This window comes from Mus pahari, chromosome 14 (genome assembly GCF_900095145.1).
Source record: "Mus pahari chromosome 14, PAHARI_EIJ_v1.1, whole genome shotgun sequence".
Taxonomy (NCBI): Eukaryota; Metazoa; Chordata; class Mammalia; order Rodentia; family Muridae; genus Mus; species Mus pahari.
In genome coordinates, this window is record NC_034603.1 from 4,347,018 (window position 1) to 4,370,272 (window position 23,255).

At 47.7% G+C, this 23,255-nt stretch overlaps 1 protein-coding gene across 1 annotated transcript in view; it reads left to right on the plus strand.

The window, feature by feature from the left end:
- Positions 1 to 23,255, plus strand: part of Slit3 (slit guidance ligand 3) — a 582,461-nt gene that overhangs the window by 434,069 nt on the left and 125,137 nt on the right. The window contains exons 7-8 of the mRNA XM_021213834.2: positions 9,530 to 9,601; positions 15,691 to 15,854. Coding sequence (XP_021069493.1) covers positions 9,530 to 9,601; positions 15,691 to 15,854 — 236 coding nt within the window. The remainder of the gene's footprint in view (positions 1 to 9,529; positions 9,602 to 15,690; positions 15,855 to 23,255) is intronic.

The following is a 23,255-nucleotide window of genomic DNA, read 5'->3' on the forward strand; positions in this document are numbered from 1 at the left end:
TGCGCCTCAGCTTAGCCCAGGGTCTGGAAATTCGAAGTGACAATCCATTTAGGAAGGCTGCATTTACTGCAGTCACTGTGCAGCCCACTTGTGCAGATAATTGAGTTGTCCCCTGGTTTAGCACAGAAGGCTGTTCGATTTGGACATTTATTTGTATCAAAAGACGCCCCCAAACACCACCCTTCTTATCTTTAAACAAACTACCCATTTGGTAAATGTTTACAGAGTCTTCCCGGGTGTCAAACAGGCAACTAGGCCCTGCTTGTATAGTGAAGCAAAAAACAGTCTTTCTAGGGCTGGGGAGATAACTCAGTGGTTAAGAGCAATCAATGGCTGCTCCTTCAGAGGTCCTAGGTTCAATTCCCGGTACCCACATAAAGGTGGCATCTGTAACTCTGGTTCTAGGAGATCTGGTACCCTCTTCTGCGCTCTGTGGACACCAGGGGCACACACGATGAACATATATACATTGCAGGCAAAATATTGATACACATAAAATAAAAATAAATAAATCCTTTAAAAAGAAAGCAGATACAGTCTTGCTGTCTTTACCAAGATGGTGTGACAGCCCGTTATTGAGTATTTAATCACTAGCCTCCTTCCTAAGTGAGACACCAAGTAGAGCTGAGATTTTTTTAATGTTTCTATTTCTTCTCTTCTTGATTCCAAACTCATCTGCCCACTATAGAAGTTGGAGGTCACTCTTGCCTCCGGGGCTTACTGCAGATACCTTGGCATAGTGACAATTGTCTGACTCCTGCACAGGGCGGTTTCACGGCCAAGATTTCATCCTATACACAACAAAAGGGGACAGGAAGACCACTGCTTTCTTAGCCACATCACACCCTGTGGAATATTGGTTTGGGGTTAAGCAAGCTGTAAAGCAGTTGGACCATTCTGAACCACGGCTCCTATCTGTGAATGAGTTCTTCAGCATGCCCTCACCAAAGACACCAGGGCACGGTAAATCCTTACACAAGCAGGTTCCAGGCCAAGCAAATGGCAGCGTGTGAGGGCTTGTCTCTCTTCTGCTTCTCCCTCACTACTTTTCAAAACATCTTCTCTTTTCCTCTCTTAACTCGGAGGCTCTGTTGAGTGGATAGAGACGAACTTCTGTCTGTGGTAATCTGAATCCATAATGAAAGGAGAACCGAAGACAAACCCTTTTGTTAAGGAATCCTCCTTATCAAAGACCCAAATTGGCAGCTGATTGTTTTTATTTATTTCTGTAGGTTTTACATGACACCTGGAGACCATTTAAAATGTTACTTGGCGGTGAGCGCTGTGTGTTTAAAAATAACACTCACCCAGTGCCAAATCACTTTAGAGTCGGGTACAAATATTGAGACAAAAACCCCAGCTGTTATTGCTTTGGCTGCTAATTTGAGGTGTCAGATGAGAGCCCGGCTGCTATACGTCAGTGAATAAGGCCCCTTGTGAGATCATTATGTTTTCTAACAGTTGAGAGTAATGGTCCAATCAGTGCGGCATCAGTTGCTTTCATTATATGCCCACACAATGGTTATGAGCTTTAATTTAAACGGTCCACAGGGAGATCAGGGAACGCGGTATTCCGTAGCACCCAGGATAGCCAAAGAGCAGGTAGTGGAGGTTCGGTGACTGCCTGTCATCCTTCTCCTGCCTCATCTGACCTCAGAGACCTACTTCTTGGTCCAGTAGGAGAAAGATTGGCTTAGGTTAAGGAGCTTTTGGTCCTGTGGTGTGTTTGTAAATGCCCATTCGGCTTAGACAACTACATGGGCCATGATGACTTTTGGTAACATTTTCACCTATTGACCTGACCAAGCCTTTTCCTTAAAAGGCATTGGGTCACAATTATCTTCTTCTTGTAGCCTCAGTGACTCCCCCATACTGGTGTAGTTAAACTCTTCCTCTTCATACAACAAAAGCAGGGCTGTTTCCTCTGAGCAGCTTCAGCAGGGAGCCTTGCCCCTGACATGTCAACCACAGTGAAGAGGGTCCAGCACAAAGCAATATGACCCACCTCCACCATGTAGTACTGACAACTACAGACCCTGATGACACACCTGGCTGAGAACAGTCTCTCTATAGCACAGCAGTGTGTGTACTGGGCACAGTTCCCATGGGTTAACAAATGAGCATAAGGTTTGGATTACTGGGCGTTAGGAGAAAGAAATAAGATTTTGTGTGCACAGTGCCCAGGCCATGCAGGCAGGGTGTCAGCATCATTACTGCTACTGTGACTGTCTGTCATGATGGTCACCTTCAGTGGCAAGTCTGGGCAGTCCTACCTCAAAGCACCGTTCTTTCCAGACAGGTTGAGCTCAGCAACAGAAATTAGGGAGATCGTGAGAGAACACGTAGCATTCATTTGAGATTTTCTCAGGATTAACCGCCATCTCGTCTTCCTTCCTGACTTCTAGAGTTGACTAGAGCATTAGAAACAGTGCAGAGTTAGGAGAGAAGGCGAATCCCACTGCCCTATAAGACAGACAGTAGAGAGAGCTTCATTCACAAAGGCTGACTGCTGAAGGGTGCCTGGGGTAGCCATAGTCAGGTACAGGCTTAGTTACAGGTGTCTATCTCAAGTTCAGTGGGCCCAGTGGGCATCAGTATATACTCTCTGAGGACCGAGTCTGCAGAGTCAAGCCATGAGCATGCTGCTAAGAGCTGAGTGAGCAAATGCTCACTTCAAGATTCCACTCCTAGGATCTTAAGGAGTGTAAGGACTTGGTCAGCCGCCACAAGTTCTGATTCTTGGTGCATGATGGTTGCCAGAAGAAAGCCAGCCAGTTTTGCTATAACATACAAGCCAGCGAAGAGAACCAGCCATTTAGGAAGAGCCCTAAAGACTTGAGTTTCATTCCCTTTGCCTTCCCTGAGCCAAGCAAGAGGGAGGGGAAGCCAGGGACTCCTTGTCCCTCCTCTTGAAGTTCACGAGCTGCCAGAACCCCTGCTGTGCTTCACAGTCCCCTTGCCAGTGGGTTAGACTTTTCCCACCACGTCTAGCCCCAGTGTTTACACTCGGTGGGCTCCTCAGGTTCTGCATCCTATGAATTCAGCAGAAGCACTATTGGAGGTCATTCTAGCTTTCAGGCCTGAGACACATCAGCCACGCCCAGGCTCACTTTAAATAAATGTGGCTGCTGTTGATTCACCAAGGTGGCCTTCAAGGAAGGAGCCACCTCACTTATCTGGGCTTAGGGAGAAAAAGTCTGCTTGGAAGCAGGGAATGAATGGGCCGAATGAATGGGCCAGTCTACCAAGCGAGTCCATCAGGTCCTAGGAGTCTGGCTGGCCAGTCTACCAAGCGAGTCCATCAGGTCCTAGGAGTCTGGCTGTCTGGAAGGGGTGAATGTCAGAGGGGTTCTCAGAACCCAGGAAAGTTGGCCCAGGGGAGGCCGCATAGTTGCATTCACCGCAGATGCCTGCTTTTGCAATTATGTGATACACGCGCACAATAGCACACAGATAATATTGTTGCATTAGAGCCAATTACATGGTGTTATGGACACACAACATGCAGATTACACCCGGAGCCAAGAAAGCTCAGAGTGATAAAGCGATGGCCTAATGGGAGGAGACAGAGGGAAATGTCAGCCTTATTAAGGTTGCTAGGGTGGAGTGGATGTAGCTGGTCAGAGCTCCTTAGATCAAGGATGGCTATCCTGATGACTCAAGAGGGAACTACACATCGGCACCCAGCAGGGACCAATAACGAGCTGGGGGAGGGGCGGGGGAGGACAGAAGCCACACCAGACGTCCCCACTGGTGGTTACAGCCCCCTGTTCCTAACTGGGAAAGCACCATCCCTGCCATAAGAGGTCTTCAGTCATCCGGTATACTGACCTGCAGAAGAGTCAGTTGCTCTCAGCTCCCCTCCTTGTTCAGTGAGTGTGGATTGTGACATTAGCCAGGTGTGGCGGCACACACCTATAATGACAGCTACTTGGGAGACTGAGGCAGGAGCATTGCAAATCCATGGGCAGCCTGGGCAACTTGTTGAGCTCCTGTCTCGAAACTTAAACTAGTAACAAGAGGCTAGGGAAGGAAATCAGTAGTGCCGTGTTGTCTTGCATGCCTCAAACCCTGTGTTTGAGCCCCAGGAGAACAAAAAGAAGTGGCTTGTGTAAGGAGGGGTCATTAATATGGACAGCGTGGCAATCTGCCTCAAGATTTCTACTCAGAGGATCTGAGTGGACTGAGACGCGTGGCTAACATTCTTAGGTGATGTCGCTGGTCTGTGCTTCGAGAATCACTTCCCGCTTCCGTTCCCTATCTAGCCCAGGGTGGATACACCTTGTATCGGCCCTGGTCCCCACACAACACTACAAGTATTGAAGCTCTCAGGTGAGTCCAGGCTGGGAGCACGGTGTGCTGGCTAGGAGTTTAACTCTCCACCTTTGGATCTGTTAATTACCACCATTGGGTTCCTAAGATTATTTGGGCCTCTTTTTTGTTTCTTAGTTCTAACAATGCCTTTGACCTAATCCCCTAGTTTTCCTGAATAGCTCTGATTTACTGGGACTGATTCCCTGGCAGACACAGGATCAGAATGGCAGAGCCTGATAGTAAATTTTTTAGGCTTCACACAAAGCCTAAATGTCGAAGACAGCACAAAACTAAACAAATGGAACTTTATTGACAAAGGCTTGCTTATGGGATGGGATTTGGCCTGTTTCTAGAATCTGGAGCTAACTGTCATGTGCATTATCCCCTTGTGCATTCATTGTTATGGGTGAGCCCCTGTCTTGCCACAGTATCCTAACATTTGACTTAAAAACTGCAGAGCACCCGAGTATTATATGTGCCGTATGGTAGAAATAGTGAATGCTCTAATCCTTTGTGGCTTGAAAAATACAATTAATTTTATTATTTATTTTTGTGTCTATGAATGTTTCAACTGCATATACACACACACATATTTGTGTGTGTGTGTGTGTATTTGTGTGTGTATATATATATATATATATATATATATATATATATATATATGTGTGTGTGTGTGTGTGTGTGTGTGTGTGTGTATCTCTGGCACCTATAGCAGCCATAAGAGAGTATCAGGTTTCCTCAAACCAGAGTTACAAACAGTAGTGAACGGCCGTGAAGATGCTTGGAGAACAGCTGCCCCTGGAATAAAAGGATCTAACAGACCCTTTCTAATGCTTACAATCATGGGGTCCACAGGCAAGTGTGGCATTGGTCACTTTTTATTAGACGGCTGTGCTCCAAGTATGACAGAGCCTAAGGGCCAATGGGCTTGCATTCAGACCTCAGCATTGAAGACAGCATTTATAGTGGGGTAAGGACCTAATAAGAGAGACATGGAAAGGGGTGGACTGTCACTTCAACCTTGTGAGGAGGGGAGATGTTTCCAGTAGGCTTGAGGTTGTCGTGTCCTTTAGGAACCAAGTGTCCTTTGGAGTGGTTGAAAATGGGGGAGGCCAGATCTTCCTGAAATTAACAGAATCCTATCTGAAAAAGATGGACTGGTGGATAAGAGCGCTGACTGCTTTTCCGGAGGGTCCGAGGTCTATTCCTAGTACCGAAACGATAGCTTACAGCCATTTCTAATGCCAGTTCCAGGGGACCCAGTGCCTTCTGCTCGCCACAGGCACCAGGCATTAAAGCAAAACACTCGTCCACATAAAAAAGAAATTAGCAAGATAAATGTAACCCCAGATGTGAGCTTGAAACCTAGAGCAAAATGCTGACTTAATAGTATTTACTTAGAGAAACAGACCTCCAACCTTCTCTGGATAATTTGGGAGAAGAACGTTTTCTCTGCATAGCTTCCAAAGAGCAGAGTAAAGTGGCTGAAGGTAGACCCAGTGTGGCTTCTCAGGGGAATGGAGGTAAATATGTGAGGTTGACAAGGTCACTGTAGCACAGAAGGAGTCAACCAACTGTGGGGAAGTGGAGCAGGGGCGTTGGCAGGGGGAACCTTTTGTTTTCTGCTGCTAAGGCTTGTAAATCCTGAGGTGGCAAGAGGGTGGGGCAGATTTCCTAGCTTTGGGTCCAGAGTAGATGTGAGGACAGATAAGGACTTTACCACGGTGGCAAGCTTGCTGAAAAGCAAAAGGCAGTGGGTGAGTCAGGGAAGAGAGAACAGCCAGTCCAGAATTCACCAACAACTAGCGTGCTGCCCACGCAGGACCCTTAGCCTATTCCTCTCCAAAGTGGGGCTACTCATCCTGACCTCAGAGTGCTAGCTGTACCAAATGAGACTCTGAAGCCATGGTAGAAAGGTCTGACCAAAGGCCAGAGTAGCAACAGCGACAATCACTGAATTTCAGTTGAGCCCACCCTCCCCCCCACCCACCCCCACCCTGTACGAAGTGCTTTATTTACCTTATTTCAAGGGATTAGTGGTTGGCTACATAGCAGCCTCCCAATGATCCCAACATCCTCATATCATAACTCTGTGGGGGTCACACTCAATGGCCAAAGGGGTCCTTGAAAAATGAGACCAAAGTAAAGATCTTGTGAGCAGAGAGATGACCCAAGGAAAGGAGCGTGGAATGTAGACTTCCCTTCAAGTTACAATAAACCTCCACCCCAAAGACTCCCCAAGAAGTGCATTCTCCTGGACTCACTTTAGATTTAGGCTCTCCAGACTGTAGGAGAATAAATCCAAGCCTCCAGCATCATGGTCATCTGTTACAGCAGCAACAGGAAGCCTACACACACCTCATCCCTTGCTTGGATCACACTTGCTTGGATTTAAGTCTTGATACCGCCTCTTGCTTTACCAGGTAATAAGAGGAACTGGTGTGAGTTCTAGGCATATTCTTAACTTCTCATGAGTGCAAGGCCCACACTTTACCTTTCCACCCCCTGATGAGAGGGATCGAAGGGCAAGATACAGAGCCACAGCCCCAGAGCCTAGCTCCGTATAAGAGGCTCATGCTCTGTGAGATCATTATTACTCCTGTGTTGCAAAAGAGAAAAGTAATGAGACCCTGAAAGTTATCCACAGTGACGTAGGCTATAAACAGCAGAGCCAGACTCTAACGAGGGCTCTGCCTTTGAGGCCCATGTTCACCAGCTCTGCCCCTAGTGCCAACTCTCCCATTGAATACCAGCTGCTTAGGTAGGACCTAAGAGCCAGACAGAGTGTGGTGCTCCCTCCCTGGGCCAAAGCTGCCTAGACCAGAAATCAAAGGAATCTGTGTTTCTTTGCAAAACAGCAACTGTGGCTTCCAGTGCAATCAGTGTGTCTATGAGGTTAGCAACCTTCTGACATCCCTGGGCCAGCCAGACTCAAGCAGCAAATCATGAAAGTGTGAATACTGTGTTTAGTCATTTGAGCTCTGGAATAATTGCCATTATCGTAAATGTTTTATAGCTCTCATTACGGCTCACATTTAAATATCAGTGTAGTAATACGTTAATAAGTCATCGCTGCTGGGCTACTGCTGGATCCTGTTCCAGCTGAAGCCTGAGTGTAGCTGCCCCGTGTCTGCAGTGAGGGCTGGCTGTGAACTCCACCTGATGGTAACTGGCGAGGCCTGTTGAGCCTTCTCGTACTTTGCCTTTGAGTAATGAAGAGGATGCTCAGAGTTCTGTTCAGTATTCATTCTGCAAATCTAACCACAGGCAGGCAAGACCTACTTTCCTGATCCAGAAGAGAATGGCAGGCAGCCCAGCCTAATGGGGTGATGAATTCTTAAGTAGTGTTACCTGATTAAAGTACTCCAAAGGCTCTCTGGGTGGGTGGGCAGACAGACAGACAGACAGACACACACACACACACACACACACACACACACACACACACACGGTGGTAAGTGAGTTTGTGTATCTCTAACATAGTACCAGATACACAGTGCATATATAGTGAATGTCAGAGGGTGGGGGGACAAGAAATAGGGTCTTTTTTTTCTGTGTGCCCCCACCCAACCTTCCTCCTGTTGGCCAAGCAAGTAATGGAGAAACCAAGGCATCTGAGGAATGTATTTGTGTGGCAGATGTGGTCACTGGAACTCTGTGGGGACTAAGGTCACAAGGGCTGGAGAAGTAACCTGTAGGACCACTTGGGTTGGGGCAGTGGTGACAGTGTGTGGATGAAGCACACTTTCTATTTGGAAGGTCTAGATTCTCTCCAGTGTGGTCAGTAAACTGATGGTCTATATTTACTGAGCACATATGACATGTCCTCTGTAGCTCACAGAAGGAAGGTGCTTTAAGATGAAGGTAATATATCTGCCACGAGCCCACAGCCCAGACTTCTTGACTAGCAATGGCCCCTTCTTGAGCCAGTGAAGACTAATGGCGGCCTACAGGAGAATCAGAAAAACAGGGTTAAGGAGAAGAGGGTGGGGTTGTGTCTCTGGAAAAAAAAAACACCAAAGAAAGACCCAGGAGCAAGTAGGCAGGCAGCTCGAAGTGCAGACCAAAGCGAGATCCAGTTCTTGCTCTTTGGAATGCAAAGAAGGCAGGGGGTGGGGGATGGGCGTCAGAGCCTGAGAGCCAGGCTTCCCCTCCCAGGCATGGCCGCCCCTCCAATGTGTAGTCAGTGACCTGAACTGCAGAAGCCTCTGCAGAGAGCTTTCCCTCAATACCACACTCCTCTGTGCTTCCGAGTGGGTCTCTTTATTGGGTAAACTGAGGCAGTACTTTCTCCGATCCTGGTTTCAGTTCTTCAGCAGCTTCATTTTGTTAGTTCCGGTTGTACAACTCACATCTTCTCCATGCTTTTCTAGCATGGAGAAGGGACTAGCCGGTCCTAACACTGTCCCGTGGGAACTCCTTCCATGGTCAGGGAGAGCACCGGAAAGAGGAGAGTTAGCTCCTCCCGAGATAAGATACGGCTGGAATATACTGATTAACATAGCATCATGTACAAGGCAGTGTGCGTGCTGAACAGAGAATGGTGGAGCGGGAGAGGGCGTGGTCAGATCCCACCTACAGTGCTGAGCAGCGGTGGCAAAGCTGGAAAGTTGCCTGGCCGGGCTGCAGCTCAGCCCCATCATCTGCAACAAGAGCGGGCAACATCTCCTTTGGGGTTTCTGCACTACCAACCAAAGAGCAGATCTTCCCTCTCCCTAAGATAGAACAGTCGCATGGAACTGACTGTCCATGTAAGGGTTAACGATGCTGGGGCTGGAGAGCTGGCTCAGCCATAATTTGTGTGTACTACGCTTGATGAGGACCTAGGTTCCTCTCACAGCACCCATGCCAGGCAGTTGCAGGGGTATCTGATGCCTCTGACCTGTGTGGGCACATGACCCGCATATGTATTTTATATGCATGATTCAAAAACACAATGCATCTTTGAAAACAAAAAGGATTAAAGACGTTGTAGTGAGCCACCCAACACAGTGAGGTTGAGTCATGGATTTACTGTTCAGGGACAGTGGGGGGACCCCACATGAAAAACAGGACTGTGGATTCCCCATCGTCTGCGGGTTCCCACTTGTCTCTAGATACTTAGCTGTTCCGGTTCTTACTGTTGGCTTTTTCTTTTACAACCTCGTCTGTCCCTCCACACACCTCTGAATGTCTCAGGGCCCCTCATTCATAACGTTTCCCTCTGTCTCTGCAGCACCCTCAACAATAACAACATCAGCCGTATCCTGGTCACCAGCTTCAACCACATGCCGAAGATCCGGACTCTGTGAGTACGACTCTGCTTCCGCCTTGCCTACCTCCTCCCTCAAGCGTCCCTGTGTTTTCTTCCCCCCCCCCCCCCCCCCGTGAAAGCTACTGGGCACACAGTTCTCATATCCAAAGTCATAAAGCAGGTGGGGACTTGGTGTCCCCAGGAACAGGGCAGAGTCGTGGTTCGTCCATGTTTTCTAGAAAACACATATCTCATCACCGCTAAACTATGGGACATCTTCCTGTACTGTGTTTGTTGTTTGATGGGAAATATGTTAGCTTTCTGTTGCCAAAGGACACAGGAAACTTAGCTGTTGAGACCCCCCCCCATTGACTTCACTCATGCTGTACCCCATTGGCCGTTCTGTCCGAATGGGACAGTGGCAGTTTTTTTCCTTCTGGGAATGGAGGAGTCATCTCTGTCCTTTTTCTATCCCACTAAGGTGCCACCTGCTACATTCTCCCACTCTCTGGGCAACATCCGGATATTAGAATACACTAACTTAACGCTTCATCTTTTAATGCTTTGGGTAAGCTTCACCTTCCAGGTTGTGTGCTGCAGTAGCAAGCCCGTGACTCTGACTATGTGGGTCACCCACTCTGCCTTCAGCCAGTAACCCACTTATAAGGTTTGCTGCAGTAGAGCCTGGTTGGCTTTTCCCAAGAGGTTCCTGCTGCATGTTCTTATCTTTGAGAGTGTTGAAATCACAGTACAAAGGGAGAGCCGGCCCCCGGCAGCTTTTAGCCAAGTACATTTAGGACCAAAGCAAAGAACTGAGATAGATGCCCTCTGCCCTTAATTGGCTCTGTGCTCTCTTTTCCTCCCTCAATAAATAGGGCTGGTAGTGAAGAGCACATGCAACCGAGCACATCCAGTGCCCAGCTCCCCATAGATGGCATTAGACATTATCATCACACAATGGATGGCATTATATATTGTCACCACACAATTATCTTGAAATCTGAGCTGACCACTGCAAGCTCATATAGGCTCCACAGGCCACATAAACGCCAAGAGAATGGAAAATCCTTGAAGCAGTAATTCCCTGATCAGCAGCTCAGAACCATCTGGAACTTTTCCAAAAACAATGTCCTAGGACCACCTTGGGCCTCTGAGGTGAAGACCTCTTGGGTCCTTGCCCATAAATCTGTTGGCAGTGAGACTTCATGTTCTGGTAGTTTAAAAGGCACTGCATTCCTCAGAGAGTGAGCTTATCTCTTTATGAGAATGAAACAAAGACTGAGATTATAAGAGAACAACAACAATAATAACAATAGCAATAATAATAAAATAAGAGGAAGAAATACTAAGGTAATAATAATTTTTTTTAAAAAGCTCAGCAGTTTGGAGTGGGCAGATCTATGTTTACATGCAGGCTTAAGACATACCTTCATCTCTCTGTGCTTTGGGTCAGGGACTTCATAATACATGCTTATGTTGGATTCACTGTGAGGGTACACTATGATGTGTGTGGAAAGTGCTTATTGCAGGATGTTCACGGTCATATTAGTTATTATCACTAGTGACCATCCCAGACCACTCTCCATCTCTGCTCCTCAGACTCTTGGTGGGTACCCTCAGATGACAGCACACCTAGGGACCCGTATCGTTTCCCCTTCCCTCTGAAAATGGAGCCGTACATTAACTGAATGTCAAGGAGACTCCTTTTGGTCTTCTGAGCACCCAACAAACCACAACTGAGCTGAGGAAGCTTGAAGCCCAGGTTCTGAAACAGGACGTCAAAAGTGAGCCTCAGGATACTGGGTCTGCTCACACAAGGAACTAGGTGTACAGAAGGTTCTCACTGTACAATGTAGCCTTGCGGTGCCTCCTGACACAGCCTGTGACAGGCTTCCCTCTGAGTCCTTCCAATCTAAAAACAACAGTGACAGAGCAAGGATAGATCCAGAGGAGCTGGGGGTGGTCTAGCCCCGGCTCCTGCATGTCTAGCCTGGGCTCCTGGTGCCGGCTCAGGCGTGTTGAGGAGGGAAGTGAGTAAGGAGTCTTATCTCATTTCCGTCGTGATTTTTCTCTGTGGTCCTAAATATCCATCTGATGAGATCCAATCAATCAATCAATCAATCTTGCCCGTTCTCTTTGCTCTCTGCCTGGCTGCCATTTTCTCTTTAGTTTTATTCAGAGATGGCTCTGTATGGAACTCCCTGGGGCTGAACTGACTAATCCCCCTTCACTGTAATTAAAGCGTTGGGGGTGGGTGACTGGTGTTGGAGAAGGAGGAGGGGAGAGGAAGGAAGTCATAAATAGGATTTCCAAAGGAAAGCTTTTACATAGAATTCAGGACTCCACATTTTATGGAAAAACGAGCACTGACCCCTCTCTAAAAGGATTTGCTGGAAATTTAATTTGGCATCTGCGGCTAAAAGGCACCTTTTGTAAATTGGCATTTGTATTCATTCACCTTCTGCTCCACAGAGGAGGTCTCATCCGTGTGGAATATGGTTTGTCCATTCTCAAAAGATCACAGAACAGCACGCAGGAACTCCAGCCACCTGGCCGCTTTCACGTCTCCATAGGCAGCAGCAGCTGCATACAGGCAGCCCCACAGTTTGGAAAGATGCTAAAATCTACACTGGTTGGACGTACAATAACAGCAAATATTTCTTTCTTGGCTGCTGTGCACCAGGACTTGTATGAAGCACTCCCTGTGAGTTACTTCAACCCACAGAACAGTCCTTCCCATTTTATGGCTGGAAACACTGAGGCCTAGGGTGAAATCCCTGCCCCCAAATCAAAGGCAGAAGAAAGCTGGAGCCAATGTCAGCACTATGTAACCTGACATCAGAGCTCACGTCATCCAGAGGGGGGAGAAGAATTAGAACACGGGGCAAGAGAACAGAGCAAGAAGGGAACAGCCCTTCCACACGGTCGAGGGCCCCTGATGCCATTACCCTCACAACTAAAATTGTGCAAAGTAATTAAATAATTCCCTTCTCACTCAGAGGCTCTGAACCATTTTTAGCAATTTTTGTGCCAAATTTCATGATGCTCATGATTATTTTTAAAAATAATATTTAGCCGGGCGTGGTGGCGCATGCCTTTAATCCCAGCACTCAGGAGGCAGAGGCAGGTGGATTTCTGAGTTCGAGGCCAGCCTGGTCTACACAGTGAGTTCCAGGACAGCCAGGGCTATACAGAGAAACCCTGTCTCAAAAAACCAAATAATAATAATAATAATAATAATAATAATAATAATAATAATAATATTTAGTAAGGCATCATAACAGTGCACATCTGGTCAGTAATTCTGATGCTTCCAGGGCAGGTAGAAGGTAGAGACAGGAGAAGCCTAGAAGCATCTGGGCAAGCTAGCCCACATCCATGGGATGGCAGGCAGCAAAGAGACCTGCCAGCTAGCCCAGCATCCATGGTATGTCAGGCAGCAAAGAGACCTGCCAGCTAGCCCAGCATCCATGGGATGGCAGGCAGCAAAGAGACCTGTCTCCTCAGAAGGCAAAGACTGACATCCCAGGCTATATTCTGACCTCTACGTGTGCTCACAGCACATGCAGCCCACATTCCCACACTCATATGCACACACACCATACACTCATGCTTCACACGCTCAGATGCACAGACAAACCAAAAGGCATCCTTAGAATCTAGACAGCGTTGCTCCACCCCGGTCTCCCAAGCACAGTGTGAAAAGATGGCCATAAAGAACCTGTCTACCTTGACCCTGCAATCATTTCTGGTCAGTAATAGTCCTAGCCTAGAGATCTGAGTCTGACCCCTGCCCTGGGCTTTCTGATTGAGGCTCCATGTAGCTTGTCTATTAGTTGAGGTCACTGCTTTTCTGTGATCCCACTTTGGAAGGGAGAAAGTCTTGGGAAGATGGCCAGAGGGATAGAATCATCGTAGGCAGACTGAGATTTGGGGCTGCCTGGCTGGGGCTGAAAAAGAATTCACCTAACACCATCTTCCAGACAGAAACCTCCAACTTTTTGGTTAAGCCAGAAATGAAGCATCTGACTGAAGCCCTGACGTGCCTAAAGCTCATTCTTGTTCTGCTAAACCCTCACCCTCAATTGAATCTGATGGGGACTTCTAATTTAGCCACCTCAGAGACCCACACTTTTCTCAAAGTCTTCCCTATTGTCATAACACCATTGCGTTTAATCAAACAGGGCACATAAAAAAGAAGCTGACTAAGTGGCTGAGTTTCCTGGAACAAAATAGAATCCCCTCCTCTCAGCCTACACTACCCTGTCCCTGGGGTCCTCCTGTCCCCCACAGAACCACTGTGATAGGAGCCCAGGTTCCCGTTGCTACCTGAGAGGGACTGGTAGGAAATCTTCTCATCTCCTCCCCGCCGTTTAGGAAACGTGCTTTTGGCACAAAATGATGGTGCTCATTAGCAAGCAGAGGTCTTGCCTACTGTCCTCTAACTGAGGTCTCTTGCACTGGCTTGGGACTTTGACCACAGCGCCCTTCCCAAATGTTTGATGATGTTCGGAATTCAGGCTAAGGGAAGGGTTGTGCTTGGGTTAGTTCACAAGGTTTTGGTCTTGGAAACTAAAGGGGAAGTTATGTTAGGACTTTATAGTTCCTATGTCTAGGGCCTCAGATCTTCAGAAAATATGTCTGTCTTAACTCTGAAATACAAGAGGTAATTAATATATACAAAAATTTTTAGCAAAAAAAAAAAAAAAGAAGAAGTACATTTTATGTAGGTTTGGCATTCATTTAATGCACCAGAAATGACAGTGTTTGGGGCAGCCCTGTGGAGCTGTCCTGCTAGGATCCTATGCCTATTGGTGACAGAAAGCTCAGCCAGCAGAAGCCTGAGTTAGCTACGCTTGGCTAGTGTTTGGCAATGTTGACCTTGTGCTAAGTGGGATGTGGTCAAGGGCCCTTCAGTTCTCTCATTAGAGTGCAGGCATGATCCAATCCACTCCTCTGGGATGCCACGCTGTATTAATGAGCTTGACAAGGGGCTCTCACAGTCCCAAGATAACAGCCACTGATTAGAGTCTAGGATTACCCACTTGAAATTTGCAACAAATCTCTATGTTCTCATGCCACTAAACCTCGTACACCACCAATTCTAACACCTGTGGGGAATTTGGAAGTTAGAAATGCTGGCAGAAAGTCTCTAAGAAGGGTCCTCTAGAAGCCCCTGAGCAGCCTTAATTTGCCTCCCAGCTCATAGGAGGACGATCAAGTCACTTAACCAGACGCCATTCCCTTCAGAAGCAGAACAGGCTGGTCTGTCTGGGGAATCTTACTCACTAGAGCAAGAAACTGCTCTGGAGTCACACCTCCCACTGAAGAAGAACTGCAGTCTGTCTAGAAGTGGTTAGGAAATCTTCCTGTAGCCATCAAGATCAGTCAGTGAAGGTAACCTCCAGGTAAAATAGAACCCAGCAATGAGGGGTCAGGCACCACGGAGAGGGTAGAAAGGATTCTAAGAGCCTGCTTAGAGCAACACCTCACTTAACAGGAGGCAGAGAGAAGGACCAGCCCCCAGAAAACACTTCTCTCTGTGCCACCTCACCCTGCCTTATGTTCACAGTTAGCACTGGCTTAGAACTCCCCACATTTCGTGCTGTGGGACTTTAAAGGACACTTAAGAGGCGATGAGGAGCCTGGAGCAGATGTCAGTCACACAGCAGCACAGACAGGAGGAGAAACAGAACTCCGTTTAAGCCAGCTGTAAGTCCTACACTCCAGTGTCGCAGGGTGACCCTGTCGGATCTTTGATTCACACCCGGATGTGTGATGTCATTCTCTGTCATCACCCTGTGGTGATGTAATCCTCCCACCCCTCTGTGCTGATACCTGCTCGCCAGCAAAGGAGAAGGGCAGAATTATTATTAAGACACGGAAATTGCTCAGAACCTCGGAACCTCCAGGATACCCATTGACTGTGGCCTACATGTGAAAATACTAGTGATGTGGTAATAAAAGGACCAAAGCTTCTGGTTTTGTTTGTTTGTTTGTTTTTGTTGTTTTTCCCTGTGCATGGGGTCATGAATGCTGCTGTAGGCTCGTCAAAATGATCATGCTAGGGACGCGGTCCCCCGAGGTCTGGCCCACTCTCTTCTCTGTGTAATGGCATCTCTCTCTCTCACTCCTTCTCCAAGGCGTCTCCACTCCAACCACCTCTACTGTGACTGTCATTTGGCCTGGCTCTCAGATTGGCTGCGACAACGGCGGACCATTGGCCAGTTCACCCTCTGCATGGCGCCCGTACACCTGAGAGGCTTCAGTGTGGCAGATGTGCAGAAGAAAGAGTACGTGTGTCCAGGTGAGCCGGCCCTACCTGCTCTCCCCTTCCTAGGCTAAGACCACACACCCATCAGCCCTGTCTACCATGACCCTGATCTTGTTCATACCCATCCCACAGCCTGGTATAAAAGAAATCTCATAGTCAGCTGAAGTGTGCAGTAAGGAGTTGGAGAGCTTGCATTCTCAAGGAGTTCAAAGAAAGAAGCTGTTAGCATCTAGAGCAGAAGATGCAAAAGAAAAACAAAACCTCACAAATCACTCTATGTTGAGCCCCTTAGCTGCCCAGTGCTAGGGGACCTCACATCTGATGAACAGCACGGAATCAGAGCACAGGTGTAATGAAGTGTTTTAGCACTGACTAGCATTGACTACAACCCTTCTGTCGGCCACATGTTTGTAGAAAGGAGGCGGGATGGTGTGAGCTGTAGACTAAGCCTGTCTAGCTAGAAGTCCTACCTAGCCTCCGCCTTTCTGGTGAAAGCGATAAGTAGGGTTTGATTGTTGCAGCTTAGTAGGCCCACAGAGTGTGCCGAGCAAGCACATGGATCTGTGCGTGGCTAACGTGTAGTAGGGACCCAGACTGCCTACAGAGCACTCGGAACTGAACCACACAGACACATGAACAGGACAGCTCAAATCTCCAGGAGTGAGAGGTGACCAAGTGACTCAAGATCTTCCCGGGGAGGGGGAAGCATAGCTTTTAAACCAGATCCTAAATTTTGTTTGCTTCTGTTTATTTCTGCTAACTCTTCTGGTGGCAAAGAGGTAGAGATAAGTTCTGGGATTTGGGGGGAGGGAAAACACACACACACACACACACACACACACTCAGAGTTCCCTAAGAGTCACATAGCTTTCCAGGATCCCAATCCTGGACTGGAATGCAGTGTCTCTAAAAGGCTTGAGCAGCCAAGGCACACAAGGGACCTACCTTGCATTTCTCTTCTTAGCTATGGCTTGCTTTCCCTTCTGTTCTAGTTTTCTTTCTTCTGTTGTGAGAAGACAAATTGCAGAAGCAACCAAAGGTTTATTTCATCTTACAGCTGATGTCTATCACTGAGGGAAGTCAGGCCAGGAACTCAAGGCAGGAGTCGGAGCACTGCTTGCTGGCTTGCTCAGCCGCTTTCTTCTGCAACCCAGGCCTACCTGCCTATCAATCTTTAGGAAAATGTCCTCTAGATGTCCTTATAGGCCCATCTGATGAAGGCATTTCCTCAGTTGGGCATCCCTCCTCCCAGCTAACCCTAGCTTGTATCATGTTGACAAGAAACAAACAAACAAACAACAACGGCAACCAGCATGGCTCTGCAGGCTTAACAGACTCAGTGTGTGTTGCCGGGGACCCCCCAATAGCCAGGAAGTACAGACTGGTGTTTGACTCATTCAGGTCTTGAATTCAGCAGGCCCCGCCCCTCTCTTCCCTGCTCTCTCCTCGTCACATTTTTACGTCATCCTATTATTTATTCTTCAAGAGCATTTTGAGACATCTCCCGAGTAGTGCCTCAGTAACTCCCTATAGACACCCACTTAGAAACCACTTCCCATCCAACACATATAATAAAACCGTTTATCACACAGGCACCAAAATCAAATACAGTGACTATAATTACAGTAATTATCAGGCAAAGGGTGCAATATCGGCATAAGTGCCAGTGAAAGAAATAATTACAGAGTGCAGGAGCCATCCAAGAGCTACCGAGGCAAACTAATTAGAGAGGATGTAAAAACACTATGTGACAGGTGGGTTCTGAGAGAAAAATGGCAGGTGACTGTGGTGCTCCTCTGTCGTGGAAGCTGCCTCTTGTCAGCACATTGCCCAGACTGTGCCCATCCAACAGCAGCCGGAATCCAAGCCCCGTGAGAATGAGACTGCCCGACCCCAGTCCTAGAAACGCTAGTGCCAGAGCCGGAGCCCTTTGCAAAGCCTAGATACAGCAACAGTCTCCTTAGCTAAACACAGAAATAGAGCATCCTTACGCCCTTCCCTGCTTAAAACAGCCAAGCCCGTCGCACGTGATGGCTCTTGTCATTTCTAACATGATGTCTTTTGAGGATGTGAGAACTTTGCCCCCAAACTCTCAACAGCAACATGCTATGAATCTCGCCCTCTTGCTGGTCATCTCAATTTAGGGCATAGAGGGGTTCCTTTGTGTTCGATGCCCAAGGAGTAACACGTAGTCTGTTCTAGAAAGGTGGGTGCCCTGGGGAGGTCAAAGTTGATAGTTACAGTGCTCGAGGGATCTGCTGAGCCCCTCCGAGGAAGGCACGCCCATGATGCGAGAGATATGAGAGGTGTGAACCCCACGTCTCACCTCCTCTGTATGAGGGATACAAGAGGAGGCAGTGTGGTCAGCAGTGACCAGTCTGAAGAGAAGGTCACAGAGAAAGGCTGGCCTTTGTCCTCACTGCCTTTGTATACCACTGCAGAGGGTGCAGGTCCACCCACCCCAGGCCAGAGCCCAGCAAGGCTCCTGAGTAAGGCTGCCTGGCATGCCGGCTGGGATCGTCTAAAGCTGCCCAAATACAAACCTACCTGCTCACTGAGGGGACTTCAGTGGGGGGCAAGAACTTCTGAAAGATTCGGGCATGGAGCACGCTGAGTCTTCCCTGTCATCCCCAGAGCCCTGTCGAAGCTGCAAGAGGAAAACCTTCCTGGCCCTTCAGTGGTTGCTAAACCTTCCTCAGAGGCAGCTCCAGAGATAGGAAAGACCTTATCGCACTTAACTGGGAGGCCTTGCCTGCCCAAGTCCCCGATAGTGTCCTTGAATTAAATCTAGCCGTCCGAGCCTGGCCTACCCTCGCCTCCCAGAAGCTACGGAGATGGGCACACTATCTCTCCAGCTAACCAGAACTCTGTTAGTAGTGCACTTAGAGAAATGCTCCTGTCAGCTGTACCCTTCCAGTCTAAGACATTTATTTCCTCCTTTGGGGGAAGCAATTGAGAATTTTTTTAAGCAGGAGGCGGGGTGCGGTGGGGGATATGTCTCTGTTTTATCTTTTATCAGAGTGTCTTCTGTGTGGTACAGCCTGCCTGCTGGGCTTCCTTCAGTGACTACTGAAGGATTTCTCTGTTAGTATCTTTTGTTTCTAGAGCCTGAGGGCTATGAGGACCCACAGACCATGTCTCATCTGCTTGTCCCTTGGTACATATCAGGATTTTATCAAAGTGTGTAATACATTAGAACAGAACATGTTGCGTGATTTGTGGAGGTTTTTTTTTTCTCCCTCATCTTCATTTAAAGGGCTTATTTGGGAGTTCATATCCTAAGGTTTATGTTGTTTCTTTCCCGACATCTTAATCTCGGAGTGTTCCTACCTGTCATTATTCATAATTTACGACTATTTGTTAACTATTTGACCTCCTGAATCAATTATCCCTTCCCTTTGAATGCCTTTGATTTGTCTATCATCTTCAGACCTGTGGCCTTGAATATGAAATATATTTTCATAAAGATATCAATCTTATCTTCCAGTAGTAAAGGACACATCTGCTTTGTTCCAGGTTCCCCTAAACAATGCTGGATCCAATGGCCACTCTTTAAATTTCCCCTCTTACTATTGAAAAATAAATATACTTATCTCCCTGGAAACAGGAACTTTCCTTCATCTTTCTTTCTTTCTTTCTTTCTTTCTTTCTTTCTTTCTTTCTTTCTTTCTTTCTTTCTTTCTGTTTGAGACCCGTTACTAAGTATAAAGATAATTAAGGAAGGCTGTGTCTAGCCACCCTTCTTCTTAGGAGGTTTTAATTAAAATACCATAATTGAACATTGCAGGAATGAGATTATTAGGTTTATTTAGCCATTTCCAAAATTATCATGCCTCTGGTATTTAAATCATGTTCATTTATATTCTCACCATAATTGCCAGAGTTCTGCTGTCACTGAAGTCTGTTGGTGGCTTTTGAAAGGCCAGAGGCCAGTTGGGAAGCTTAATTTGAATACTGGAATTAATTTATTTCAACACACTCACAAGGCCATTGGATATTTTTACTCTGCACACTACTGGGTGAGATTTTTTTTTTTTTAAATTAGAAAGAAACCCAAGTGCATTCTCCCCTCGAGAGTGTAACTTACACAAGTCCGTGTCTCAGCCCTGCTGCCTACCTCCAGGTTCCCAGGCACCGCGCACTTTCAATTCTGTGGTAATAAATAGTAGCATTTAAGGTGGGGTTATTTTTTTCCCCCCAGAAGAGACAGAAAAGCTTTCCTCCTGATGATGTTCATTAGCTCTGCTGTCTTCGGTAGTTTCTTTAGCCTACATAGTCTTCAGGCTCATCAGTGTAACGGGACTGAAAGAGGCAGAGCCCGAATCACAGCTGAATTCAGTAGGGATCAAGTGGTCTCGTATATTCAGGGCACCAAATGCTGCACAGGTCTCATTTTGTGGGTGCTGGCTGCTGCTGTAAGAAAAGTGTCCATTTTTAACATCTCCGTGGGTCCATCTGAGACCAAAGTCAGTGATGTTTAGTTTGTCATCTGGGTAGACAAGCGCAGGATGGGCAATTTAAAAACCATCCTATTTTGCCAGTTAGGAGAAGAATGAAGATGAGTTAACACCTGGGCAGGGGCCACTTCTAGTTATAGCACACACTTTCTTCTCTGGACACGAGGGAGGATGGCCTGTACACTGAGCCCAGGAGGGATTGCTAGTGCACCACTGTGCCTGTGCCATCGCCACAGCAACCTTCCTGAGGAAAGGGTCATCTGGGGGCCACTCCTGCCTCATCCTCTCCTGGTCTGGGAAACCCTGATCTCAAAAGGCTAACCTAGGACAGCCATTCCTTGTGACCGTTTTCTCAGGGCCTCCCGGACTGGTCACTGCTGGTGTAATTGCCTCGTGGCACACGGCTTCCTCTAGCAACCCTTATCGGAATCTCGTAAATTACCTACCACACAGAGGAGGCGAGACTTGGGATTTGCAGCCAGGAGCATCTCCACTCCGGGAAGCTGTCCGGGACATGTGTGACAGTTCCCCTGGCCTAGTCCCACGCATTTGCCCCTTGATGTAGACAGCCTGGTCTGGCAGTTTTCCTTGGGGAAGGTCATCTACACTTCAAAAGCCCTGGCATCTGAGGCCAGCTGTTCCCAGGCTTCCCCTTATTGGTGAGGGTGATGGGTCAGGGTCCCTCCATGCTGATCCTCTGCATGCCTTGCAGGAATGAGTCAGAATAAAACTCGGCTCAGGTACCCCATGCCTACAGCATCCGTTCTGCTAAAGGTCCAGTGAGGACCTCAGAGTTTCATGGGAGCCAGTGCCTCCATTGTCCCATGCACTGCTCTGCCATAGCAGTACTAAGTAGGCTTTGCGGGCACTGAACTGCAGAAGAGGGAACTTAGAGAGCAGGTCCCGTCTTCCAGGGCCACTCCATCTCCTGGTCAACGCCTGACTCTGCCTACCGAAGCCTCAGAAACTCAGGGAGTCTTTCCTTGGGGGGCACCCACAAGTAACCCTCACCTACCTCGGGAAGACCCACACCCCCACACCCCTCTTCCAGACACCTAAGCCGATTCATTCATTGTTATTATCCATGGTGTGCTTTATTAAGTTCATCCTGTGCTGAGGCCTGTTTTAAGCGGTGAGAATACAACAGTAAGACAAGACAAAAAAAAAAAAAAAAAGGTCATTGCCTTATAGAATTTACATCCTCAGTCTGCCCAGAGACTGCAAAGGGGCGGGACTTCCTCCATCACTTACAGACATCAGGGACTTTAGCGGACTTGTCCTGGTACTTCAGTCATTCATCAGAGGGAAGTGCTTGCCAAGGGAGGGAGTCTGTCTTTCAATCACATTGAAACCTAGAGTGGTTAAACAAGGAGTAATGGCTTCCCCACCGTAGGGTGGTGACTGCCCGCCTGGAGATCTGCCAGCCCAGGGTGCTGACAGAGGCTATAATTACCGTTGTTTTCTCGGTGTAATTAAAGGTGTTGTTAGTGGCCTGGTTAAGGAATCTTTTTCACAGTCTCTTTTTTTTTTTTTTTTTTTGGCCTTGGCAACATTCCTTGGAGTGTAGTGTATATCTCTACCTGACTAAGCCACCCAGGGAAGACCCAGACAGTTCACAGGGGATGCTACCTCAGTCTGGTTTAGAATGAATCCATTTCAATATGGAAGTCAGAGAGGTGCCTTTGAAAACTGCCACAAGCTCCTATTGCCAGCAGGAGTCCTTGAATTTGATGCTCGCCCCACCCCTGGCTTCTCTGAAGCACTCTGTGCAGGTAACATTTTACCTGATCAAAAGGGGAACCATCTTCAGATCCTTCTGCTCAAATGGGTATACGTGCCAGGCTCAGACCAGCATCTCCCACTCCGGGAAGCTGTCCGGGACATGTGTGACAGTTCCCCTGGCCCAGTCCCACGCATCTGCCCCTTGATGTAGACAGCCTGGTCTGGCAGTTTTCCTTGGGGAAGGTCATCTACACTTCAAAAGCCATGGCATCTGAGGCCAGCTGTTCCCAGGTTTCCCCTTAATGGTGAGGGTGATGGGTCAGGGTCCCCCCATGCTGATCCTCTGCATGGAATTCCTTGCAGGAATGAGTCAGAATAAAACTTGGCTCAGGTACCCCACGCCTACAGCATCCGTTCTGCTAAAGGTCAGGTATCCTGGCAGCGCAGTGAGGACCTCAGAGTTCATGCCTTCCTAGTTCCTTGTCTCCTGAGATGGGAACAGAGAAGCTCGGGGTTGCTGCTTGCCCAAGAACTCTAAGACAATCGGTGCCAGCAAAAGGCCCAATTACAATAGCCTCTAGGAAGCCCTTCTAGGAGGAGTCCCTATCCATCCAGGCATCCTTCTAAAAAGTGTATCCACTGACTGCCTCTGCTTCACAACAAAACCACACACACACACACACACACACACACACACACCATTTTACAGATGAGGAAAACTGAGGCACAAAAAAAGCATGAATGAAGTATAAGAACTAAGATCCAAACCAAGACCATAATACTCTATAGTTGCCAATGGCAGCTACGCACCTGCCGGCTCTCTGATTTGCCACTTTTTCAGAATAGAAAGGCCTTCTGTCACCTTGCAGTAAAGTCAGAGTACCTCCTCTCTAAGAGCAGACTTGTGTTTGAGTGTTAGTGTAAGTCACCAGCTGTCTGGCATGTTCCATGGTACCCTTTGTGTCCTCTAGTGTGTTGCTGGTGTCTCTGAAGTCCTTTTTGTCTGCACACTTTGTTAAGCATCCTGGTTAGGACACTATCTTTAAGTTTTTGTGTGTGTGTATTTATGAGGCAAAGGGCGGTAAGACTCTTTGGTAGGTGTGTTGGCATTTTCTGGGAATTCTAGATTGAGTGTTAGGCACAATTTGACTTCAACAGAAAGGAGGCCGTGGGTACTTCTGGATGTGAAGTGTGAAATTCTCTTAGAGCGGTGGAGTCTAGATGGGGACTTGCCAAAGGCTCAGCTGGTCACCTC